This window comes from Ursus maritimus, unplaced genomic scaffold (assembly GCF_017311325.1).
Source record: "Ursus maritimus isolate PB19 unplaced genomic scaffold, ASM1731132v1 scaffold_23, whole genome shotgun sequence".
Lineage (NCBI taxonomy): Eukaryota > Metazoa > Chordata > Mammalia > Carnivora > Ursidae > Ursus > Ursus maritimus.
In genome coordinates, this window is record NW_024424786.1 from 41,004,006 (window position 1) to 41,024,167 (window position 20,162).

At 54.6% G+C, this 20,162-nt stretch overlaps 1 protein-coding gene across 1 annotated transcript; it reads left to right on the top strand.

Annotated features, from left to right (window-relative positions):
* The first annotated feature begins 9,525 nt into the window (after nucleotides 1-9,525).
* KLC2 (kinesin light chain 2) lies at nucleotides 9,526-19,739 on the top strand. The gene is made up of 16 exons (XM_040639449.1): nucleotides 9,526-9,640; nucleotides 10,465-10,739; nucleotides 13,430-13,660; nucleotides 13,809-13,878; nucleotides 14,503-14,725; nucleotides 15,411-15,498; nucleotides 15,601-15,702; nucleotides 15,798-15,971; nucleotides 16,078-16,177; nucleotides 16,838-16,887; nucleotides 16,994-17,061; nucleotides 17,547-17,655; nucleotides 17,758-17,916; nucleotides 17,993-18,117; nucleotides 18,317-18,374; nucleotides 18,743-19,739. Exons 1-16 carry the CDS (start codon nucleotides 9,529-9,531, stop codon nucleotides 18,824-18,826), a joined length of 2,028 nt encoding a protein of 675 aa, XP_040495383.1. The 5' UTR covers nucleotides 9,526-9,528; the 3' UTR covers nucleotides 18,827-19,739.
* The last annotated feature ends 423 nt before the right edge of the window (nucleotides 19,740-20,162 follow it).

Here is a 20,162-nt window from a genome sequence, read left to right on the forward strand (position 1 = left end):
AGGGAGGTTCTGGGACCCAGCAGTGTGGCCCTGCACCAAACTCTCTGAGCCTGGAATATGGAAATAGTGCCTGCCTCCCAAGGGGAAAAGTCCAGTGAGGTCTGTGAGAATGGCCCAGAAATGCAGTCTGCGCGTTAGTTACTGAACAAGGTGTACAAATGGTTGGTGAGAGGAAACACCAGAAGTCAAATTGTGTTTAAGATGAGCTAGAGAGGATGTGAGTGTTGCCTCCGGGCCGAGTGGAAGCTTCATGAGAGGCCTGGGGGCAGGAGGCAGTGGGGGAGGGCTCAAGCAGTGCAGGGGCTGGGGGGGCCCACGAGCAGTGGAAGTCCCAAGGTGGAAGGGTGTGGGGGACAAGCAGACTCAGGTCCAGCTCAGAGCTGAGAAGACGAGCCGATGAAGAGACACAAGCTCCCAGCCTGCTGTGTCTGACTCCACATCCAGGGCCTCCCCTCCTCCTACCTCCAGGGCTTCACTCTTGCAGTTGCCCCCTCTCTCCTGCCATCATCTCTACCAGATCTTTCCCGTCTGCATGCCAACACGCAGTAATAGCTCTCATGTCAAAAACAACTTCCCAGCATCTAAATCCCCTCTGACTGCCACGTCTCTGCTCCCTAAAAAGTGAAATTCTTCAAGACTTGTTCATGTTCCCTGCCTCCACTTCTACTCCTTCAGGCTTTTTTCCTCAACAGCCCCATCAGAAGTTCCCTTACCAAGTTCACCTGAGGTGCCACATCCAAGGGTCATTTTTCTTGCTTGACCTCCACTTGACCTGTGGACAGCACTCTGCTCTCCTTCTACTTCTCTGACTGTGCTTTCTTGGCCTCCCTTACCGTATCTTCAGCTTCCCAGCCTTGGAACACTGGAAAACGCGGGGCTCCAGCCTCTGGCCTTCTTTCTCCCCACACTCAGCCCTGTAGTGTGAAATGCTCCTGTGTACACAGACCTCTCCCTCCATTCTTCAGGTGCTGAGGCCAGAACCTTTGGAACCACCACTGATTTCTCTGTGTCTCATACAACGTCCAGTCCACCGGCAAGTACTATAGGCCTTCCCAAAACAAATCAAGAACCCAGCAGTGCCCCACCCTTCACTGCTGCTACTCATGTCTGGATGTTCTAATAGCCTCTTAATTATCTGTGCTTCCACCTACTCTTCCTGTAGTCTGTTCTCCACACAATAGCCAGAGAGAGCTTTTTAAAATGTTAATCAGATCGTGTTAAATTACCAATTTAAACTGCCCAATGGCTTCCCATCCCACTAGGAATGTAATCCAAAGCCCTCATCATAACTCACAAAGCCTAGCATGGGTGGTTCAGTGGTAGAATTCTCGCCTGCCAGAACTCACAAGGCCTACGTGATCTGACCTCCCGAAGGCTGTTTGATCTCTCCTCTCACTCTGCCCCTCCCTGGCCTCCTCTGCATGCCTCAGACACACCAGGAACGCTCTGCCTCAGGGTCTTTGCACAAGCTATTCCCCCTGCCCATCCTGCCCCTGCCTCTAGGTCCATTTGGCTTGCTCCCCCCATTGAAGTCTTTGCTTAAAGGTCACCTCAGAGAAGCCTTCCCTGCTCTACCTGTCTTGAATAGCACCTCCCTTTTCTGTCCCCCTTCTTTAGTTTTCCTTATTAGCACTTCTCACTCCTTGGCACTTAATTATCCATTTGTTTCTCTCTCCCCACTAGAATGTAAGCTCCAAGAAAACCGGATTTTTTTTTTTAAACCGGCTCTATCCTTGGTACGCAGGATCCTTCTTGGCTCATCCCTAGGTGCACAATGCATATCTGTGGACAGAATGAATGAAGAGGCCTTGTGCTGCTGCAGTGACAGACATTAATGCCTCAGCCCAAAAGACACCTGAGTTTTCCCACAGGCCCTGGATTAAGAAGATAGACTCCTAAGAAGAGGGAAAGAGTTGTGTAGGAATGATTTCCAGAATTCCAAACATGGGGCAACTCAGATTTACACGTTGAGACAGCTTGCCCAGTCACTGAGAGTCAAGGCTGCACCACAGCAGAACTGCCCATTGGGCCGCCAGAAACATTCTTCTAAGGCGAAGAGTAGCATTTTGGTGCAGAAGGTGAAAGAACTTCTGTCTAACTTGTATACCAACTCCAGATTGTTTTATTGTTAATTTAAACAAACATGTATTTTAGAATAGTTTTAGATTTACAGAAAAGTTGCAAAGTTGGAACAAAGAATTGCTGTATACCACCCATCCCCCAGTTTCTCCTATTGTTAACATGTTACATTAGTATGGTATACTTATTATAACTAGTGAACCAATATTGATACATTATTATCAACTATAGTCCATATTTAACTCCGATTCCTTAGTTTTCCCCTAAAATCTTTTTTTTTTTAAGATATTTATTTGAGAGAGAAAGAGAAGAGAGCGCAAGCAGGGGGAGCTGCAGAGGGAGAAGCAGGCTCCCCACTGAGCAGGGAGCCCCACGTGGGGCTTGATCCCAGGACCCCGGGATCATGACCTGAGCTGAAAGCAGACGCTTAACCAACTGAGCCATCCCGGTGCCCCTCCCTAAAGTCTTTTATGCATTCCAGAATCCCATCCAGGATACCACACTACATTTACTGCTTTGGGCTATGACATTTTCTCAGACTTTCCCTATTTCTGATAACCTTGACAGTTTTGAGGTGTACTAGTCAGGTATTTTGTAGAATGCCCCTTGGCTGGAATTTGCCAGCACATCCTATCAAGGGTACCTGCCTTCAACATGATTCGTCAGCCTTGATCATCTGGCTGAAGTATTGTTGTCTAATAAGTTCACACCCTCTTCCCTACCATGCTCTTAGGGAGGAAGCCACTAAGCACAGCCTAGATAAAATATAGATTTTTTCCTCTATATCCATTATTTGGATTCTAGACAGCAGATTTCTTCTAGACAGCGGATTTCAGATCCATGTTTTAAACTCCTGTCATCACCTACTGCTGTGTCCTGGGACAATGGCGTGGATGACCCTCTCACCACCACCTGCGAGCATCTTCTTTTAGCCAAGCTGCTGCTAAAGTGCCTCATGTGGCTTCTGCCACAGACTCCTTCAAGGGGCCCCAGGAAATCAATTCAGCTGATAACTTCCTTTTCACCAAGGAGGAAGCCCAAGGTCAGACAGCTCCCTGCCCCAACCCCACCCCCATCCCAAATCTAAACTCTCATTTCTTTTTTTTTTTTTTTTTAAGATTTTATGTACTTGTCAGAGAGAAAGAGCACAAGCAGGGGGAGCAGCAGGCAGAGAGAGAAGCAGGCTCTGTGCTGAACAAGGAGCCCGATGCGGGGCTCGATCCCAGAACCTTGGGATCATGACCTGAGCCGAAGGCAGCCACTTAACCGACTGAGCCACCCACACGCCCATAAACTCTCATTTCTAAACATTTAAATGACTTGAATACCCACAGACATCTCAAACCCTGTATGGCCCAAACAGAACTCTTGATTTCCCTCAATCCTCCCCAGTATTGATAATGGCACGGCGTCCATCCTATTACTCAAGGCAGAAGCCACCGAGTTGTCCTGTGTCACCACAGTGACTCCTGTCCATTCTGCCTCTCAGACACTGTTCCCAAACATAAGCCAGAGTGCCTCACTCCCTTGCTAGAGCCCTTCAGCGGCTACCTCCAGCCGCCCACCCCATGGCCCATCAGGCCTGCAAATCCGGCGCCACTACCCCTCACTTCACTTCTAGCTGCTTTCTCCCCCCACGCTCTTCACCCTTGAGCCACACCTGATCCTGCAGTAATCACATTCTTCTTCCCTGCACGAAGCCCAAACATGTGGTTTTTCCCACCTTAAATGCTCTCCCTGCCCCCACAGAGCTACTTTCTTTGCTTTTAGGATGCAGCCTACACATCACCTCCTCAGAGAGGCTTTCCCAAATGCCCTGCCCCAAAGCCCAGTTGTTAGCCTCTATCTGAGCCCTTTCTGTAGTCATGGCATTCAATGTCACCTGCAATAAATGTCCTTGTACCGCATTAGAATGAGAGCTCCAGGTAGGCAGGGACTCAGGCTACATCTCCAGCACCCATCAGTCTGGCACATGGCAAATACTAAAGGCTAGCTGAAAGGACGAGGGAGGGGTTAAACACAGATAGGTTGAGAAGGAACCAGATTTCTAACCCAGGTCATCTGACTCCAGACCATCTCTCAAGTCCCCATTCAGATCCCAACTTCCCAATCATCCATACACCCTACATGTATTAAGGTCCTACCATGGTACATGATGAAAACAGAGTTGGGTTCTTACCTATATGGGAACTCCGAGGAGAGTGGGGGAGGCAAAGTAGCATGATACGTTGCACAGGAGCACGCCAGAAGGACATCTGATCCAGCCTGGGGAAGGGGTGTCCAAGATGTCACAAAGGAGACGACACCTGAGTGGCATTGAAACTGACTGAGTATGACCCCAAAGTCTGTGTGCCCTCTCACTGAGCAGGGTGAGGACACTTCTAGTCCGGCTGGGAGGTCACAAGGAAGAGAGGGTACAGATTTGCCAAGTGGCTACCAGGATAGATGCTTGACGTGATGGATGTTCTGGACACAGGAAATAACAAAAACAGGAAATAAGAGAGTCTGGCTTGTTCTGAGACCCTCGGGTGGTTTAGCATGGCTGCAAAGCAATGGGCATGGTAAGTGATAGGGCAGAAGAGAAAGGAGGCAGCCGGGGCACTGAGGAGCCCTATAGCTGTGGTTATCCTCACTCTGTGCCTGGGCGAGGGCTGTGCACTTTCTCCCGAGATCAGTGGAGAGCCAGGATAGGGTTTTAGGCAGAAAAGTGAGATGAGGGAGTTTAGCAAGATCACCTTGTGACAACAGATTGGGGGAAACAAGACTGAAGACCAGAAGAGCTTGAAGGGTGTTGCAGCAATTTAGAAAAGACTATGGTAAAGGGAGGAGAGGTGCAGGAAAATGGAAACTTTAGTTCAATTTAAGAGGTAAGATCAATAAGTTTAGGTGACTGGTGAGGAAATAGGGTCAAAAGAGAAAGAGCCAAGGATTGGGACAGGCTGTCTGCTCTAGGTGAACGGGCAGATAGTGGGACATCCCTGGAGATTTGGACAGGAGATGGTGAGTTTAGGGCAAGGGTGGTGTGTGCTGCTCTGAGGTTAGTGTCCATTTGGAGTTGAAGGATAGGTCTGGATGGAGCTCAGGGTAGTGATCTGGGTTGGATGGAGTTTAGGGCTTCCTTAACATGCAGGAGAACTGACAGGAGGGAGAAGGTGAGAACACCCCTGGCTGGGCTGAGCTTTCTCCATCCTGACCACATAGGGCATCTATTGCCAGCACTAAACAGCTTAGCGCTTGTATTCAGACATGCCTTGCCATTTGCTGCCTCTTTTATTGCTCCCTTTCATCCTGAATGTGTTTTCCTTCCAACAACACCTTAAGAGACTGCCCAGTATTTCATATACTTTCTCCCCACTCTCCGTTCACTAGCACAGGGTCTATCAAACAGTAAGCTTGGTGGTGATAATATTCCTAAGTAACTACTAGTAACAGTGTCTGCTACATACAAGGCCTAATGTTAAGATCTTAACTCTGCTGTTTTATTCCGTTTTCTTAAGGACCCAAAGAGGTAAGTATTAGGAACTTTATTTTACAAACGAGGAAACAGATGAAGTTACAGAGCATGTCTAAAGCCCCACAGCTGGCAGATGGAGAAATACGACATTGAAACTGACTGAGTATGACCCAAAGTCTGTGTGCCCTCTCACTGAGCAGGGTCAGGACACTTCTAGTCCAGCTGGGAGGTCACAAGGAAGAGAGGGTACAGATTTGCCAAGTGGCTACCAGGATAGAAAGCAGGAGCCTCTCAGGGGAGCTCTAAGCAGCCTTGATTCTTGACTCAGTGGCAGAAAGAACTGACAACGAGGGGTATTCACGATGGAACAGGTCTCTCAGGAAGTGATGAGCTGCTCCTCACGTGGTGGAGATGTGATCTTTAAGGAGCCTCCCCAATCTTGAGCACTTCAGGGTGAACCTGCTGGCATTTCAAGGTGAATGATATGCTTGACAAAAGTACCCCCCAAACACTTCAAAGAAAAGTAGTGAAACTAGCCAAAGGAAAAAGAATAATTTAGGAAAGCAGATTTCAATGGGATGGGTGCTTCTGAGGATCCAAGGGGAAGGGGCGGGAGCAGTGGGAGTGATTTTCGAGGAGAAAACAATATTAAAAGTAGCAAGAACAACTTCCCCAGGCATGGGACAGGCGGGGGGCAAGCTGATAAGCTCTGCGGAAAATGGCATAAGGAGCTGAATCACCACTGGGCATAGACTCCTCCCTTTTTTCTCCATTAACAGAGCACCCATCAGCAGCCTGGCATAAGACCAGCAGCTGCGGGGGGAATGCAGAACAGAGCGGGATGAAGTCACAGTCTCTTCCCCTGGGAGATGCACAGTAGAATCCTCAGGGACAAGATAAAAAGCCAAGTGGCTGAAAAGTTTGGACGCAGGCAAGATTGAGACACTGAAAGCAAGATAAGAGCCTGAGAACCCGGCAGAGCAGACCCCGCCTTCCCTCCACTCAGCATACAGGGAGGAGCAGGGCCAGATGCCTAAAGAGAACCACAAAGAAAGCACCAAATCCTGCAGAGAGCAGAAAAGCCGGAGCAAGAATCCAGCAGAAGTCACAAAGGGAGACTGAAAACTGTTCTTTCCATTTACCCGGAAAAAGATGATAAAAGGAACGTACTCCTTTATTAGATGCAGAGAAGGCACAAGAGAAAAAAGCAGGGGTTGTGGATGTGTTTGAGCTTGGGTATGTGTGGTATGCTCCTACATGGGCCTATAAATATACGCACACCTCCACGTGCGTGGGGCAGACAGGTGTCCATGCAGTGCCTCCAGGTGGACCTGCGTGAGGCTGTGCGGAGGGTATGTACAACTGTGCTTCCGTGTGGGTGTGAACAAGCAATCTGACCTCAGTTCTCTTGACCTCTCCTCTATGTGGTCAGTCTCCCTTACACACTGAGACAAAATAACCTGGACTGTAGATTAGAGAAGGACATGGTGGTCATTGGGAGCCTGAGCTCCCCCACAGCAGCGGGCTCTCTTTGCACATGCAGCTGCTTTCCCCTCTCTGGGCCTCAGTTTCCTTACCTGTAAAACAAAAACATTTAAGTAGTGGTTTTCAACCCAAGAGGCACAGCATGGGGCACTACTGAAGTTTTAAAATTTTAAGAGATACCCAGGACCCACCCTTGTAACACCAAATCCCAATCTCTAGAAGAAGAGTCTTCTGATGAAGTCCCTTTCACAAGAGATTCCGAAACCGAGCCTCAAGAATGACAAAGGGGCCCTGAGCTCCAGATTCCATTTCCTCTCCAGGAACGTGCTGTCCTGAGTTGGGAACGCAGTCATGATCTGATGGAGTCTCCCTGCGTAGAAGGTTGGATTATCACACCACAGCCAGCACTCCTCTGGGGGAAAAGGCCAACGTGAGGGCTAAAGGAAGACAGACCCCAAACAAAAAAGACTCCAACCTGCAGGGCTCTGGAGGAAGACTGACCAGATGAAACTGACAAGGACAAACGCAAATTGTGCACTAATGGACACAACCTAATGGATGAACACAGGAAACTGGTAACAGTAGGAGATCCTGGGGAGAAGAGCTGAAGGACTGAGGACAGTGGTCAGAGAGAAAGAAGCATAGGTCACTGTAACTTGTAGGTGCCTTTTGAATTTTGCATCGTAGGACTATATTAGCTACCTTTAAAAGTCACTGGGGAAAAAATAACTGGCAGAAGCACAGGATCCGTAAGAACCTGGCTGCGTATACTGGGATGCGCACAGTCTAGGGTTTTAGCTGACAAGCTTACCCTGAGCAGACACAGTGTGGTGGCTGTCAAAATTAGCCGGACTTGCAACTTCATGGTGGACAGGTGGCAGTCTCATGAAGTGGGGACTATCCCTCTGTGATCTGTGAAGTTCACTCCCTGTCTGGATCCCTGAGCCCTGGACTTGAGCACCACATTCTGAGCGGTATATGGATTGAACCTAAAATACAGCCCGAAAAAAAGAAATTGGAATGGAGAAGGGTCGGGAAACTGGAGCAGGGGTGGGTAAAGAGATATTTGTCAGTCCAGGCAAGGAGAAGACTGGGTGGGGGACCACAGAGGTCTTCAAATACCTCCACTGGCAAAAGAGAAGAGACTGTTCTTCCTGAAGACAGAACTTCAGTTTGGTGTCCGTGAGCACTGCAGGAAGGTACTTTCTGAGCTGAGGAAAAACTTCCTAACCTGTAGATCAATCTCACAGCTGAATGTAGTGAGCCCCTTGTCATAGGACATTCTTGACTTAGGATGTAGGACCTCTCTCTGGCAGAGATGACACCAAGGGGACTCTTGCATCCACCAGGACACTGAACCTGGTAGACTCTGAGTCTGAACCCACCCTGACTCAGGAGGAATACCCCAGATCCTTGGGTACCAGTGCCAGGCTTTGTTTTGCAGGCTTTGTACCTCAGGGGTTTATCCTGCGGTCACCCACTAGTGACATCGACCTAGGGGCAGTGCCAGAGTAGCCACCAATCGGGAGCTGCAGAGCATCAGACCAAAACCTGGGCCTGGAAGGGATTTGGCAAGGCCAGCAGGTGCACCCTTCCACACTTTTTTTAAAATCAACATTTACTAAGTGCTTCTGTGTGCCTGGCCGGGGGCTACTGTGGGAGTGAATATGACAGGCAGGTCTTGGCCTGCATTCTAGGGAGGAGACAGAAAACCAGCAAGAAAATTATTAGAAGGCATAAGTGCTACAGAGAGAAATAGGTGTTGGAGGAGGCTCTACGGGAAGTCAGGGATCAAAGGCGGCTCTCTGAGGAGGTGACATTTATTCTGAGCCCTGAAGTGCTTTGCCTTGGGCAACTGGTCAACAAACAGCACTTGTGGTGTTCACCCACAGGGGCACGAGTCTGTTTCAGCAGATGCCCAGCTGCCCTTTGTCAACTTTTTCTCCCTTAAGGCCAAGAAACCCTTCCCCCAGGAAGCAGCCCTAAGATACTGCGAATCCCACAGGGACAGAAAGAGTTCTGAAAGAGCTGGGTGAGGGGCATAACTAGTCTCTAGAGACAAATGAGCCTGGGATCAGGTCTGGGAGACGCCGATCACAGCAGTGCTCGCTTCATTGGGGCTTTGTGGGCATTAAATGAGTACACGTATTTAAAGCCTCAAAGCGCCCGACACACAGTAAGCTCTCAGGAAGTGGCAACTAACTCGATAAACGTCAATGAATGTCAAAAGTCTCGCTCAGGAGGCCAGGCCTTCTTCCTGTGCTTCAGTTTCTCCCGCTGTCCTCCCTGGCCGTGGTACTGGGTGCATTCAGGGTTAGCATCTCCCGAGCCTCTCTGCACAGCCCTGCGTCCTCGGGCCGCGGGCGTACAGTCGAGGAATCCGAGGCCGCAGGGGCATGGGTGGTGGCCTTTGGGAACCCGCGCCTCGGGGGAGCCGGCGTCCCGCCCCTCGGTGCCCCACCTCCAGCGGCCCCGCCCCCCACATGGGATGGCCCCGCCCTCCACATGTGATGGCACCGCCCCAGTCCCCCCTCCTGGCCTTGAGCGGGCCGGGCCTGCGCGCTCCTTTAAGGCAGCCTGCGGGAAGAGAAGAGCGTGTTTCGCCCCCTCCGACGCCCCGAGGTAGAGGCTTCACCTTTAAGGCGGCGCGGGGACTGCTGGGAAGGCCGGCGGGATGGAGGCGGCGGGACCCGCTCACGGCTGCGGGTCCGGGTGAAGCGGGGCGGGAGCCGGAACCTGAGCAGGAGCCGGGCCCGAGCGGGAGGCGTAGGTCCGCGCGGTCGGATCTGGCCGGGAGACGGGCCCCTGGGTCGGCCTAGGGGAGGGGTCGTCGTGGGCGCAGGCTGTGGGAGAACAAGGCCTGCCTGCTGGGAGGGGGCGCGGTCCTCCTTGGCGGGGGCCGGGAGTTCGGCCTTTTCAGGGGAGGGGTCCGCGGGGCGTCACGCCGGCCTATGGGGAGGGGTCATTGTGGGCGCGGCCTGGTGGGGGCTACGAAGAAGCCGAGATCTCAAGCTCCTCTAGGGGAAGGGTCTCCCAAAGGGCGGCCTTCCCTAGAGGATGGTGTCTGTGACTCGGCCTGCCTCTTGGGGAAGAGGCTGCCCGAGGGGTTGGGGCTGGATCTCCTAGAGGGGCCGGGGTCTCCTGCACGCGAGAAAGCCTCCACGATCCCTGTAGGACCGTTTCCCAGCGCTCCCTGTCCTGGCTAGGGGAGTCCCCGGGGACGTCCCGAGACTGAGCGGCCTCAGCGCGAGTGAGCCGGTGGTCTGGGCCGAATCCGGGTCCAGCCTCACCGGCCTCACCGCATTGCGTCTCCCGGGCCGAGACGAGTTGGGCGCGCCCCCTGTAGGACGAGCGCGGGCACGGTACGGGTTGCCGGCGGGGGGACCCAGGCGTCCGGGGACCGGAGGTGTTTACCTAATCCGGGGCGGACGGCGGTGTGGCCCCAGGCCCGGCACCCGCCTGTCCGCCCCCTCGCCTTCACAGGCGGCACGCCATGGCTACGATGGTGCTTCCGCGGGAGGAGAAGCTGAGCCAGGATGAGATCGTGCTGGGCACCAAGGCCGTCATCCAAGGCCTGGAGACCCTGCGCGGGGAGCATCGTGCCCTTCTCGCTCCCTTGGTAGCTCATGAAGCTGGCGAGGCGGAGCCCGGCTCACAAGAGCGATGTGTCGTCCTGCGTCGCTCCCTGGAAGCCATCGAGCTGGGTCTAGGGGAGGCCCAGGTAGGCTGGTGTGGGATGCTGAGGTGGGAGGTCACGGGAGGGATGGAGCCTTCCAGAGGAATCCTGGCATTGTAGGAACAGAATCTGAGCAGGGAACCATGTGGCCTCTGGAGCCCATGGTCAGACCTTTGTAAATATCTGTTGAAAAATGAACGGGCTTTGGAAAGCGCAGCAGTCCTTGCCTCAAGACGGCCTGATCGTCCTTTAGCCCCCACACACAACCCTGTTCCTGGCTTCTCTGATGTGTAGCAGAGACTGGATGGCATAGGAGAACAAAAAGGAAATCCTTAAGAACTGACCTCCCCCATTCATTCTCTTATTCGTTCCTTCACAGGTAAGTTATCAAGTGCCTACTATGTGCCAGGCAATCTATTATGTGCCAGAGATAGAGGTCCAACGGGAGAGACAAGATCTTTGCCCTAGTCCACTGGGGAGGGAGTCAGACACACGCATACATTTGTTACATATTGTGATAAGTTCTACAAAGAGAAGAACAAGATCTTGTGATAGCTTCTAGCAGATCTTATTTATTGGTCAGGCAGGACCTCTGAGGAAGTGACATTTAAACCAAGACCTGAAGGAAGGAATGAACCGGCCTCCAGAAAAGGGAGGGAGGTGAGAGTTTACATGTGCAAAGGTCCTGAGATAGGAAAGATCTTTTCGTGGTGGGAGAAATGAGAGAAGACCTGTCTAACCAGAGCTTCCTGGGGAAGGAGAGGGACAGAAGAGGCCTGTGGAAAAGGCAGGGGCCTGAGCATGCTGCACTTATTAGTTTGGATTGTATTCTCAGAGAAGCAGGAAGCCTTTGGAGGGCTTCAGTTGTCAAAAGACACAGCCTGCCTTAGATTTTAGAAGCTCCCTTTGGGGGCACCTGGCTGACTCAGTAGAACGTGTGACTCTTGATCTCCGGGTTGTGAGTTTGAGTCCCATGTTGGGTGTAGAGATTACTTTGAAAAAAGAGTCTTTTTTTTTTTTTTAAGATTTTATCTATTTATTTGACACAGAGAGAGACAGCGAGAGAGGGAATACAAGCAGGGGGAGTGGGAGAGGGAGAAGCAGGCTTCTCACTGAGCCGACGCAGGGCTCGATCCTAGGACCCTGAGATCACGACCAGAGCCAAAGGCAGATGCTTAATGACTGAGCCACCCAGATGCCCCTAAAAAAAGAGTCTAAAAAAAAAAAAAAAAAAACCTCCCTTTGGCTGAGGTATGGAGAATGAACCATAGTGAGTCAAGGGTGGAAACAGGGAGCAGGTATTTAGCAAGCCACTGCTGGAATTCAAATGAGAAATGGTAGCTTGGACTACAGAGGTGACCAGGAGGGAGGAGAGAAGGGGCCCAGTTCTAGATGTTCTGGAGTAAGGGGGAGAGAGGAGGGCAGAGTAACTCCCAGATTGTGGTTGGAGCAAGTGAAGGGGACAAGAGAGCCTGGACGATCAGGGGTTCTGTTTTGGTCTGCTTTACACTGGGGCTGCCAGGACGATATGCAGATGGAGATATTCAGGAGGCACTGAGGTGTACAAGGAGTACACACTTCTCCAGGAGAGAGCCTTGGCCCCTTCAAATCTTGGCTGAGATGCCGTCTGGCTCCATAAATCTTGGGCAGGTGGTATCATCTTGGTTTCCTTGTCTTTAAAATAGGGCTCACACCATCTGCTGTATATACTTCCAGGCTGTTTAGGGAATTTTTTAAAAAGCTAGTGGTTGTGGAAACACCTGTCACTTACACATTTGCTAATCAACTAGAAAGTGCAGGGTCCCAGGAGGCCTGGCCCTCTGGCAGCACAATGTGCTGGTCATTCCCTCCTTGGCCAGTTGGCTGCCAGGTACAGAGATAAACACACAGGGGTCCCCCTCCTAGTGTGTGCAGACACAGACACAGATGGGCAAGAGGATGGCATGGAGGGAAAGTGTCCTCCTTTCCTGGGGCTGCAGGAATGACCCTGTCTGTGAAGGATGGAGAAAGAGTAGAGCCTGTGTGAGGATCCAAGGCAAGAAGAGCCTAAAAGCCCAGGAAAAAAGTCCTAGAGGTTGGAGAGAGGGGTAGGGCCTGATGTTGAGGCCTCTGGGTCCCCTTCCCCTGTGGTTCCCAGACCATGTAGGGACTTGGGACATGTACACCTCTCCCCTCTAAAAGCTGCATAAGGGGCTTGCCTTGACAGAAGTCAGGATGGGGTCTTTCCATGGCCCTTCAGCCATTTATCAGGGTCCTTAGGAAATTGCTAGCCCTGGGGCAAGGGGCAATGGGGTAGTGGCTGTGGCAGCAGGGCTTGAGTACAACCCCCAGGAGACAAAGGAAGAGAATGGCTAACTCAGGGAAAGTACGACACCCCAGCTAGCCTCTTGCAATAAACTCAGTGAGGTGGGAACTGGGGTTTTTAATGCAGAGGACTAGGTAGAGGCCCAGGAGAGGGGATGGACTTTCTCAAGAGTCCAGAAGCAGCCTGGGAACCCAGGGCTCCTGACCCCAGGAGGAAGGAGCTGGGGGTCCCAAACCTCCTGGGTTCAGGTCTGGGACTGGGGTCTGTTTGGGGCCTTGGGGGTGGGGGGGGGAACTCCCTTGATGAGAGGAGAACTTGGTGGCCCTCAGCGCTGTAGGCAGGGCCTCATAGGCGGGGCCAGGCCCCAACACCCCAGGAGGCCCAGGCTCTAGACGAGACTAACCCTCATCCCGGCTGGCTGGCACCACAGGTGATCCTGGCGCTGTCGAGCCACCTGGGAGCTGTGGAGTCAGAAAAGCAGAAGCTGCGGGCTCAGGTGCGGCGCCTGGTACAGGAGAACCAGTGGCTGCGAGAGGAGCTGGCCGGAACACAGCAAAAGCTGCAGCGCAGCGAGCAGGCTGTGGCCCAGCTCGAGGAGGAGAAGCAGCACTTGCTGTTCATGAGCCAGATCCGCAAACTGGATGAGGACACATCCCCCAGCGTGAGCCCCTACCACGTCCACTGCAAGACCATCGGGCAGGGGGGCCCGGGAGCAGGGAGGGACATGGAGCAAACTCGGCTCTGACCCAGCCACTGACACATGGGCTGCCATGCCCCTCCTTCCCTGACACTCATTCTGTCCTCCCCAGGAGGAGAAGGGGGACGTCCCCAAAGACTCTCTGGATGACCTGTTCCCCAACGAGGAGGAGCAGAGCCCAGGTGCAGAGGGGCAGCTGGTTCTGGGGGTGGGGGAAGGGAGGGCTGTGTCAATTCCTTGTCCTTGGGACCCAGAGGTCACCAGAAACGGCGACCAAAAGGGCGCCATGTTCTTTCCTGCCTCATTTCTGATCATCACATCCCAACATGTTGGAGTTTAAAAGGCAAGTTTCACATGTTCTCTTCCCCTAAGCTCTGAGAAATAGGTATCACAGTTCCAAGCTTTGGAGCAGCCTGGCCTGGGTTCCAGACCTGCTCTGCCAGTAGTCGTTCTGGGACCACTGGTTTCTTTCCCTCTCTCAGCCTCCTCTGAGGGTTAAGGAGGATGCATGCACAGTACTGAGCCCTAGGCCAGTGCTTGCCTTGCTAATAGCATTGAGCACGTGTATCTGAGTCTCCCTTCGGCAGATGGGAAACTGTGGCTCAGAGGTTAGATGGCTTGCTCTATAACACACAGCGTGAGGTATTGGGGCTGGGATTCTACCCACTCTACAGATGGGGAAACTGAGACAGAATAGCTAGTGACTTGTCCAGGGCCACATGTCAGGTAGGTTAAAGGCATGGCTGATCTGTGCCAGGCCAGCCCCGGGGGCAGTTGGTACATCTGATCTGCCCTTGGCCTTGCAGCCCCCAGCCCTGGAGGAGGGGATGTGGCTGCCCAGCACGGGGGCTATGAAATCCCAGCACGGCTCCGCACCCTGCACAACCTGGTGATTCAGTACGCCTCCCAGGGCCGCTACGAGGTGGCTGTGCCCCTCTGCAAGCAGGCACTCGAGGACCTGGAGAAGACTTCAGGTCACGACCACCCCGACGTTGCCACCATGCTGAACATCCTGGCTTTGGTCTATCGGTGAGGGTGCCTCTGGCCACAATCATTACATGCTTCCTGAAGCCTCTAGCCCTGGGTCACAAACCCTCAGTCCCTGATGTGGGCCAGGACTGGGCAGCTTGGCTCTACCAGGCAGTTGGGCAGCAGAGAGAAGGAGATTATGCCTAGAGAGTACTGAGCCCACAGGGTGCCTAGACCTCCCTGAGCCTGGGCTACAGGTGTGAATAAGGCTTAGTCTATTGGAGGAGAAAGGCTTGTGCATAACTAGGGATGGGGACAGCACATAAGGACACCAGGGAGGCAGCCCAGCTTCTTTGGGCATTAAGGCTTAAGAAGGGTCTTTGGTGAAAGATAAGTTGCCCAGAATATGAGAGGGTTGGAAAAGTTTTCCTTGGCAGAACAGTATGAGCAAAGGCCCTGGGGAATAGACACCAAGGTGCACTAAGCACGAGGAAGTGGGGGTAGAATCCTGGGGAGTCTGGCTCATACCCCAGCACTTGATGCCCTGGTGAGTTGTGAGGGAACTGTTCAAAGTCCCCCCCAAGCTCCTGGAGGGCAGGGGCTGACCAGGTCTCCCCAAGCTCTGGGTCATAGTCATGTCCGCTCATCAGTAAATACCGGAGGAGTGACCATGGGGATCTGGGACCAGTAGGGGGAGGGCCTTGGGCTGGAGGACACCCCTCACCATGCTTCTGCCTACACCCAGGGACCAGAACAAGTACAAAGAGGCTGCCCACCTGCTCAACGATGCCCTGGCCATCCGGGAAAAGACACTGGGCAAGGACCACCCGGCTGTGAGTGAGAGTGGGTGGGAGGTGGGGGCTGCCCTGCCCTGCCCTGCCTTGGGCAGGGCCCCGGGTCATTGAGCCTCCATTGTCCCACCTCCCCCCCCCCAGGTGGCCGCAACATTGAACAACCTGGCAGTTCTGTATGGCAAGCGGGGCAAGTACAAAGAGGCCGAGCCACTGTGCAAGCGGGCACTAGAAATCCGGGAGAAGGTGGGAGCAGGCAGGGCTGGGAGGCTGGCTGGGCCTGGCAGGCAGGGGCCTAGGGCAGCCCTGAGCCCAGCCACTGGCTCCCACTCCTATCCCAGGTCCTGGGCAAGTTTCATCCGGATGTGGCCAAGCAGTTGAGCAATCTGGCCCTGCTGTGCCAGAACCAGGGCAAAGCTGAGGAGGTGGAATACTACTACCGGAGGGCCCTGGAGATCTATGCCACACGCCTTGGGCCTGATGACCCCAATGTGGCCAAGACCAAGAACAACCTGGTACCCTGGGCCAGGAGTGGGGTGGGAGGAGAGGAGTTGGGGGGAGGAAGGAAGGAAAAGGCTCAGCTCCCTGCATCCTGCTTACTCTCTGGCCCCTTTCCTCCAGGCCTCCTGCTACTTGAAGCAGGGCAAGTACCAGGATGCAGAAACCCTGTACAAGGAGATCCTCACCCGTGCTCATGAGAAGGAGTTTGGCTCTGTCAATGGTGAGTCTCTGACCACCGTGTGCCCCCAGCTCACACAGCACAGGCCTGCCCGGCCATCAGCATCCAGAGCAAATACTTTAGCTGGGTGGGCCCTTGTGGGGTCTGGCTGGTCCCCAGCCACTCGTGTGCACGTGTGAACACACACACACCCAACTCAGACAGCCTCCTGGGTCTTGCTGGTGCTATATACACCCTTTGCATAGCCCGTGCCCTGGGCCCAGAGTCTTTCCCCTTCCTCTGCTGAGCAATTCCTGTTCACTGCGAGGGCCCACCCCAAATGTCTCCCCCTCTGGGAAACCACCTTCCGGCCCCCAATGGTCAGTCATTTCCTGCTCTGGGATCACTCAGCCTGGCCTATCATTCAGGCCTAGCATGTGTCTCAGCCTGTGGGCTTGCGGCATTTAAGGATCTGCTCCCCCCAGCCCTCAATCCCAAGCCCTGCAAGCACAGGCCTGTGCCATGTCATCTCCGTGTTCCAGAAGAGGGTCAGTAATGTTTCAAGTCTGGTTTTTTTCATTCATTCATTCATTCATTCATGCAACCAAACCCAACTCTGATCCTTCCTGGGTACCCCTGACCTCCTCCCCAGACCCCAGTCCTATGTTTCAACCAGGAGAAGCCTATATGGGAGGCTGGTGACAGCCCCCTTTCTCCCCCCAGGGGACAACAAGCCCATCTGGATGCATGCAGAAGAACGGGAGGAGAGCAAGGTAACTCTATGGGCAGGGCTGGGGTGGTCGGGGGAGAGAGGGTGAGGCTAGGGATGTGTAAAGGGGAGGGACTTCTGCCACCTCCCCTGACCATTCCTTCCCCCAGGACAAGCGCCGGGACAGCACCCCCTATGGGGAATATGGGAGCTGGTACAAGGCCTGTAAAGTAGACAGGTGAGGACAGCAGAGCAGGGCTGGAAATAGAGCAGGTAGCAGGGAAACAGCATCCTGGGTGGGGGCCAAGTCCAGGCTCTACACTCCATTATGCTCACCCCAGCGCACGTGCACACACACACACACACACACACACACACCCCTCTTTGTCAACTTGTCTTTCGAGACCTGGGTCACCAGCCACCTGCCCCAAAAAGGCTTTCTGCCCTGGGACAGCCCAATTATCTTGCCCTTGGGTCTCCCAGCTTTTAGTCCTGGTGACAACATCCCACTTAGGGCTCTGGGCCAAGTCCCCAACCCTAGGAATCTGGGGGGATTCCAAGACAGGGGAGTCTAAGAAGGCCTAGCACAGGGCTGGACACAAGAGGGGGAGAGACTCTGGTTGGCCGGATGGTTCCTCAGGGCTCATTGTGGGCCGGATACTAGGATGGGCCTGGTTCCTGGGGAACACGGAGTTTGAGACATCCCTGCTGTCCCGTCCACAGCCCCACAGTCAACACTACCCTGCGCAGCTTGGGGGCCCTGTACCGGCGCCAGGGCAAGCTAGAAGCTGCACATACACTGGAGGACTGTGCCAGCCGCAGCCGCAAGCAGGTGGGGCAACAGGCACGAGGGGTGTGGGCAAGGACCTCTGCATCCGTGTGTGTTCCTGTCAGGATTCAGGGCTCCACCTGATGTGCCCTGCCACTCCCTCAGGGCCTGGACCCCGCAAGCCAGACCAAGGTGGTGGAACTGCTGAAAGACGGTAGCGGTGGGCGGGGAGACCGCCGGGGCAGCAGAGACGTGGCAGGGGGTGCCGGGGCTCGGCCTGAGTCTGACCTCGAGGAGGCAGGGCCTGCAGCTGAGTGGAGCGGAGTGAGTCTAGGGGCTGGGGTGTGCCGGGAGGCTGGGTAGTCAGTGTGGTAGAGAGACAGACTTGTCCACCCCGCAGGACGGCAGTGGCTCCTTGCGGCGCAGCGGCTCCTTTGGGAAGCTCCGAGATGCCCTGAGGCGGAGCAGTGAGATGCTGGTGAAGAAGTTGCAGGGTGGTGGCCCCCAGGAGCCTCCTAACCCCAGGTGAGCCTCTGCCCCCGATGGGCCCTCCAACCCCAGGTGAGCTCCTGATCCAGGTGAACTCCCTTCTCTCCCTCAAGCTCCACCACCCAGCAGATCTGCTCCCCTTCCGTCAGCTGCGGTCTCCAGCCCCATCCTGACCCCTTGCCACATCCTCTCCCAGTCCCACCTTTGACAAATCCAGGCATTCCTTTCTCCTCAGGATGAAGCGGGCCAGTTCCCTCAACTTCCTCAACAAGAGTGTGGAAGAGCCAGTCCAGGTATGGCTGGTGTTGTTGGGCACTGGGCAGTGAAGCCCCGGCCCCGGGGCCCAAAGACTGCATGTCCTGTGTACTTGCCAAGCTTGTCAATCATGTCTGTTTATCTAGAAACCTTTCCAGCTCTGTGCCAGGCCTGGCTTTGGGCTGGACACTGGGAAGACAAATGAGGGAAGCCCAGCTCCTGCCTGGGGTGGACATGCAAGTGGCCAGGGCCAGCACATGACTGTGGAGGTGGGTGGGAGTGCCAGAGTACCAGGACATGGTCAGGGGCCCCACTTGGGGACTCTGGCTGATCGGGCCCCTTCTGGCCAAGGAAGTACAGACGGGCAGCAGCGAGAAGCTGAGCCGCCTGCCCCCTCTGCCCACAGCCTGGAGGCACAGGCTTCTCTGACAGCCGCACCCTCAGCTCCAGCTCCATGGACCTCTCCCGACGAAGCTCCCTCGTGGGCTAATCCTGAAGGGGCAGCCAGTTGCCAGAGCCTCCACCCGGCACTGTCCCCATCCCCAGCCCTTCGCATGGGCCTGCTGCTTGCCCCACCTGTCTCTCCCAAGGACCCCCGTCTTTTCTGTTCAATCTCAGGGTAACCTCCTCCCTTGTCATCTCAGCCTAAGCCCTGGAGGCTGGGCCTGCCCGCTCCAGCTCTACCCCTTATTTATTCCATCCAGCAGGGCCCCCTCTTCTCTAGGTTCAGGGCCAGGTGAAGGGCTGGCCAGGGTCTCCAAGGTGGAGACTCAGTGGCCTTCCCTCGCCAGGACCCCTGAGCCAAGAACACTAAGCACCTGCCGTCCCTTCAGCACTCCTGCCCTCCTGTCCCCCGGCCGTTGCTTCTGTATATAGAGAAATAAGTTATTGGCCGCGCCCCTCCCCTCAGTCCGCGGTACTGCCCGGTTCTCCCCTCACCCTGCCCTTCTCTAGTGGTACCGCCCAGGCCTTAATCACCCCCATTCCGCGCGGTGGTATCTCCCAGGCTCTACATCTCGGGGGCGGCCCCTCCCCAAAGGGTTCCCCGGGCCTTCTCGCGCTCCTCCTGGCCTCTGAGGGGCGCGTTGAGCCCCACAATCGCCCCTTGCCCCAGGACGAAGAGCCCTCCCCTTGCCCGTCCTCTCACCGCCGGGCCCTGCCCAGCATCCCGGCCTTATGCACTGCCCCTCCCGCCCGGCCCCGCCCAGGCACGGCCTGACCCCGCCCTGGGCACCGCCCGTTGAGCCATCCTGCCACGCCCCTTCCCACGCCTGCAGCTTGTCGCTAGGGCCAGTGACGGCCCCTGTGGCAGGAGGGGCTGCCCCAGTTGGGCGGGGGGGCGATGAGGCGGTCCCTCTCTATTCTCAAATGTTGCTGTAGAAATAAAAACCGTTTGAATCTGAGCTGGGCTTGTTTTGGGGCGGAGGCCAAGGGCCCCTAGCGTCGCTAGGTTGGGGGTGAGGTCGGGAGAGGCTGCGAGGGAGCGAGTGTGTGTGTATGTGTGTCCCTCACGTCCGGTCCCGCGCTGCTGGAGCCCAGATATTTTGCTCCTATCCCGGATTTGTTTGGGGGCCTCACGGATGGAGTTTTTTCTAACAACCTTCATCTCTGAGGTTCTAGAGACCGCGGGCTTTGAACTCTGCCCTTTACTAAGCTGTTTCATCTTGAGCGACTTACCGAGACTCCATCTTTTCCATCTATAAAATGTGGGTGAAGACACCCTCCGGGAGCTGCGTCTGAGTTAGGAGAGCCAGCACACCAAGATACCCCAAATAAATGAACTTCTGATGCTAACAACTCCTTGAACTGCGAGGGTAGGGATGACT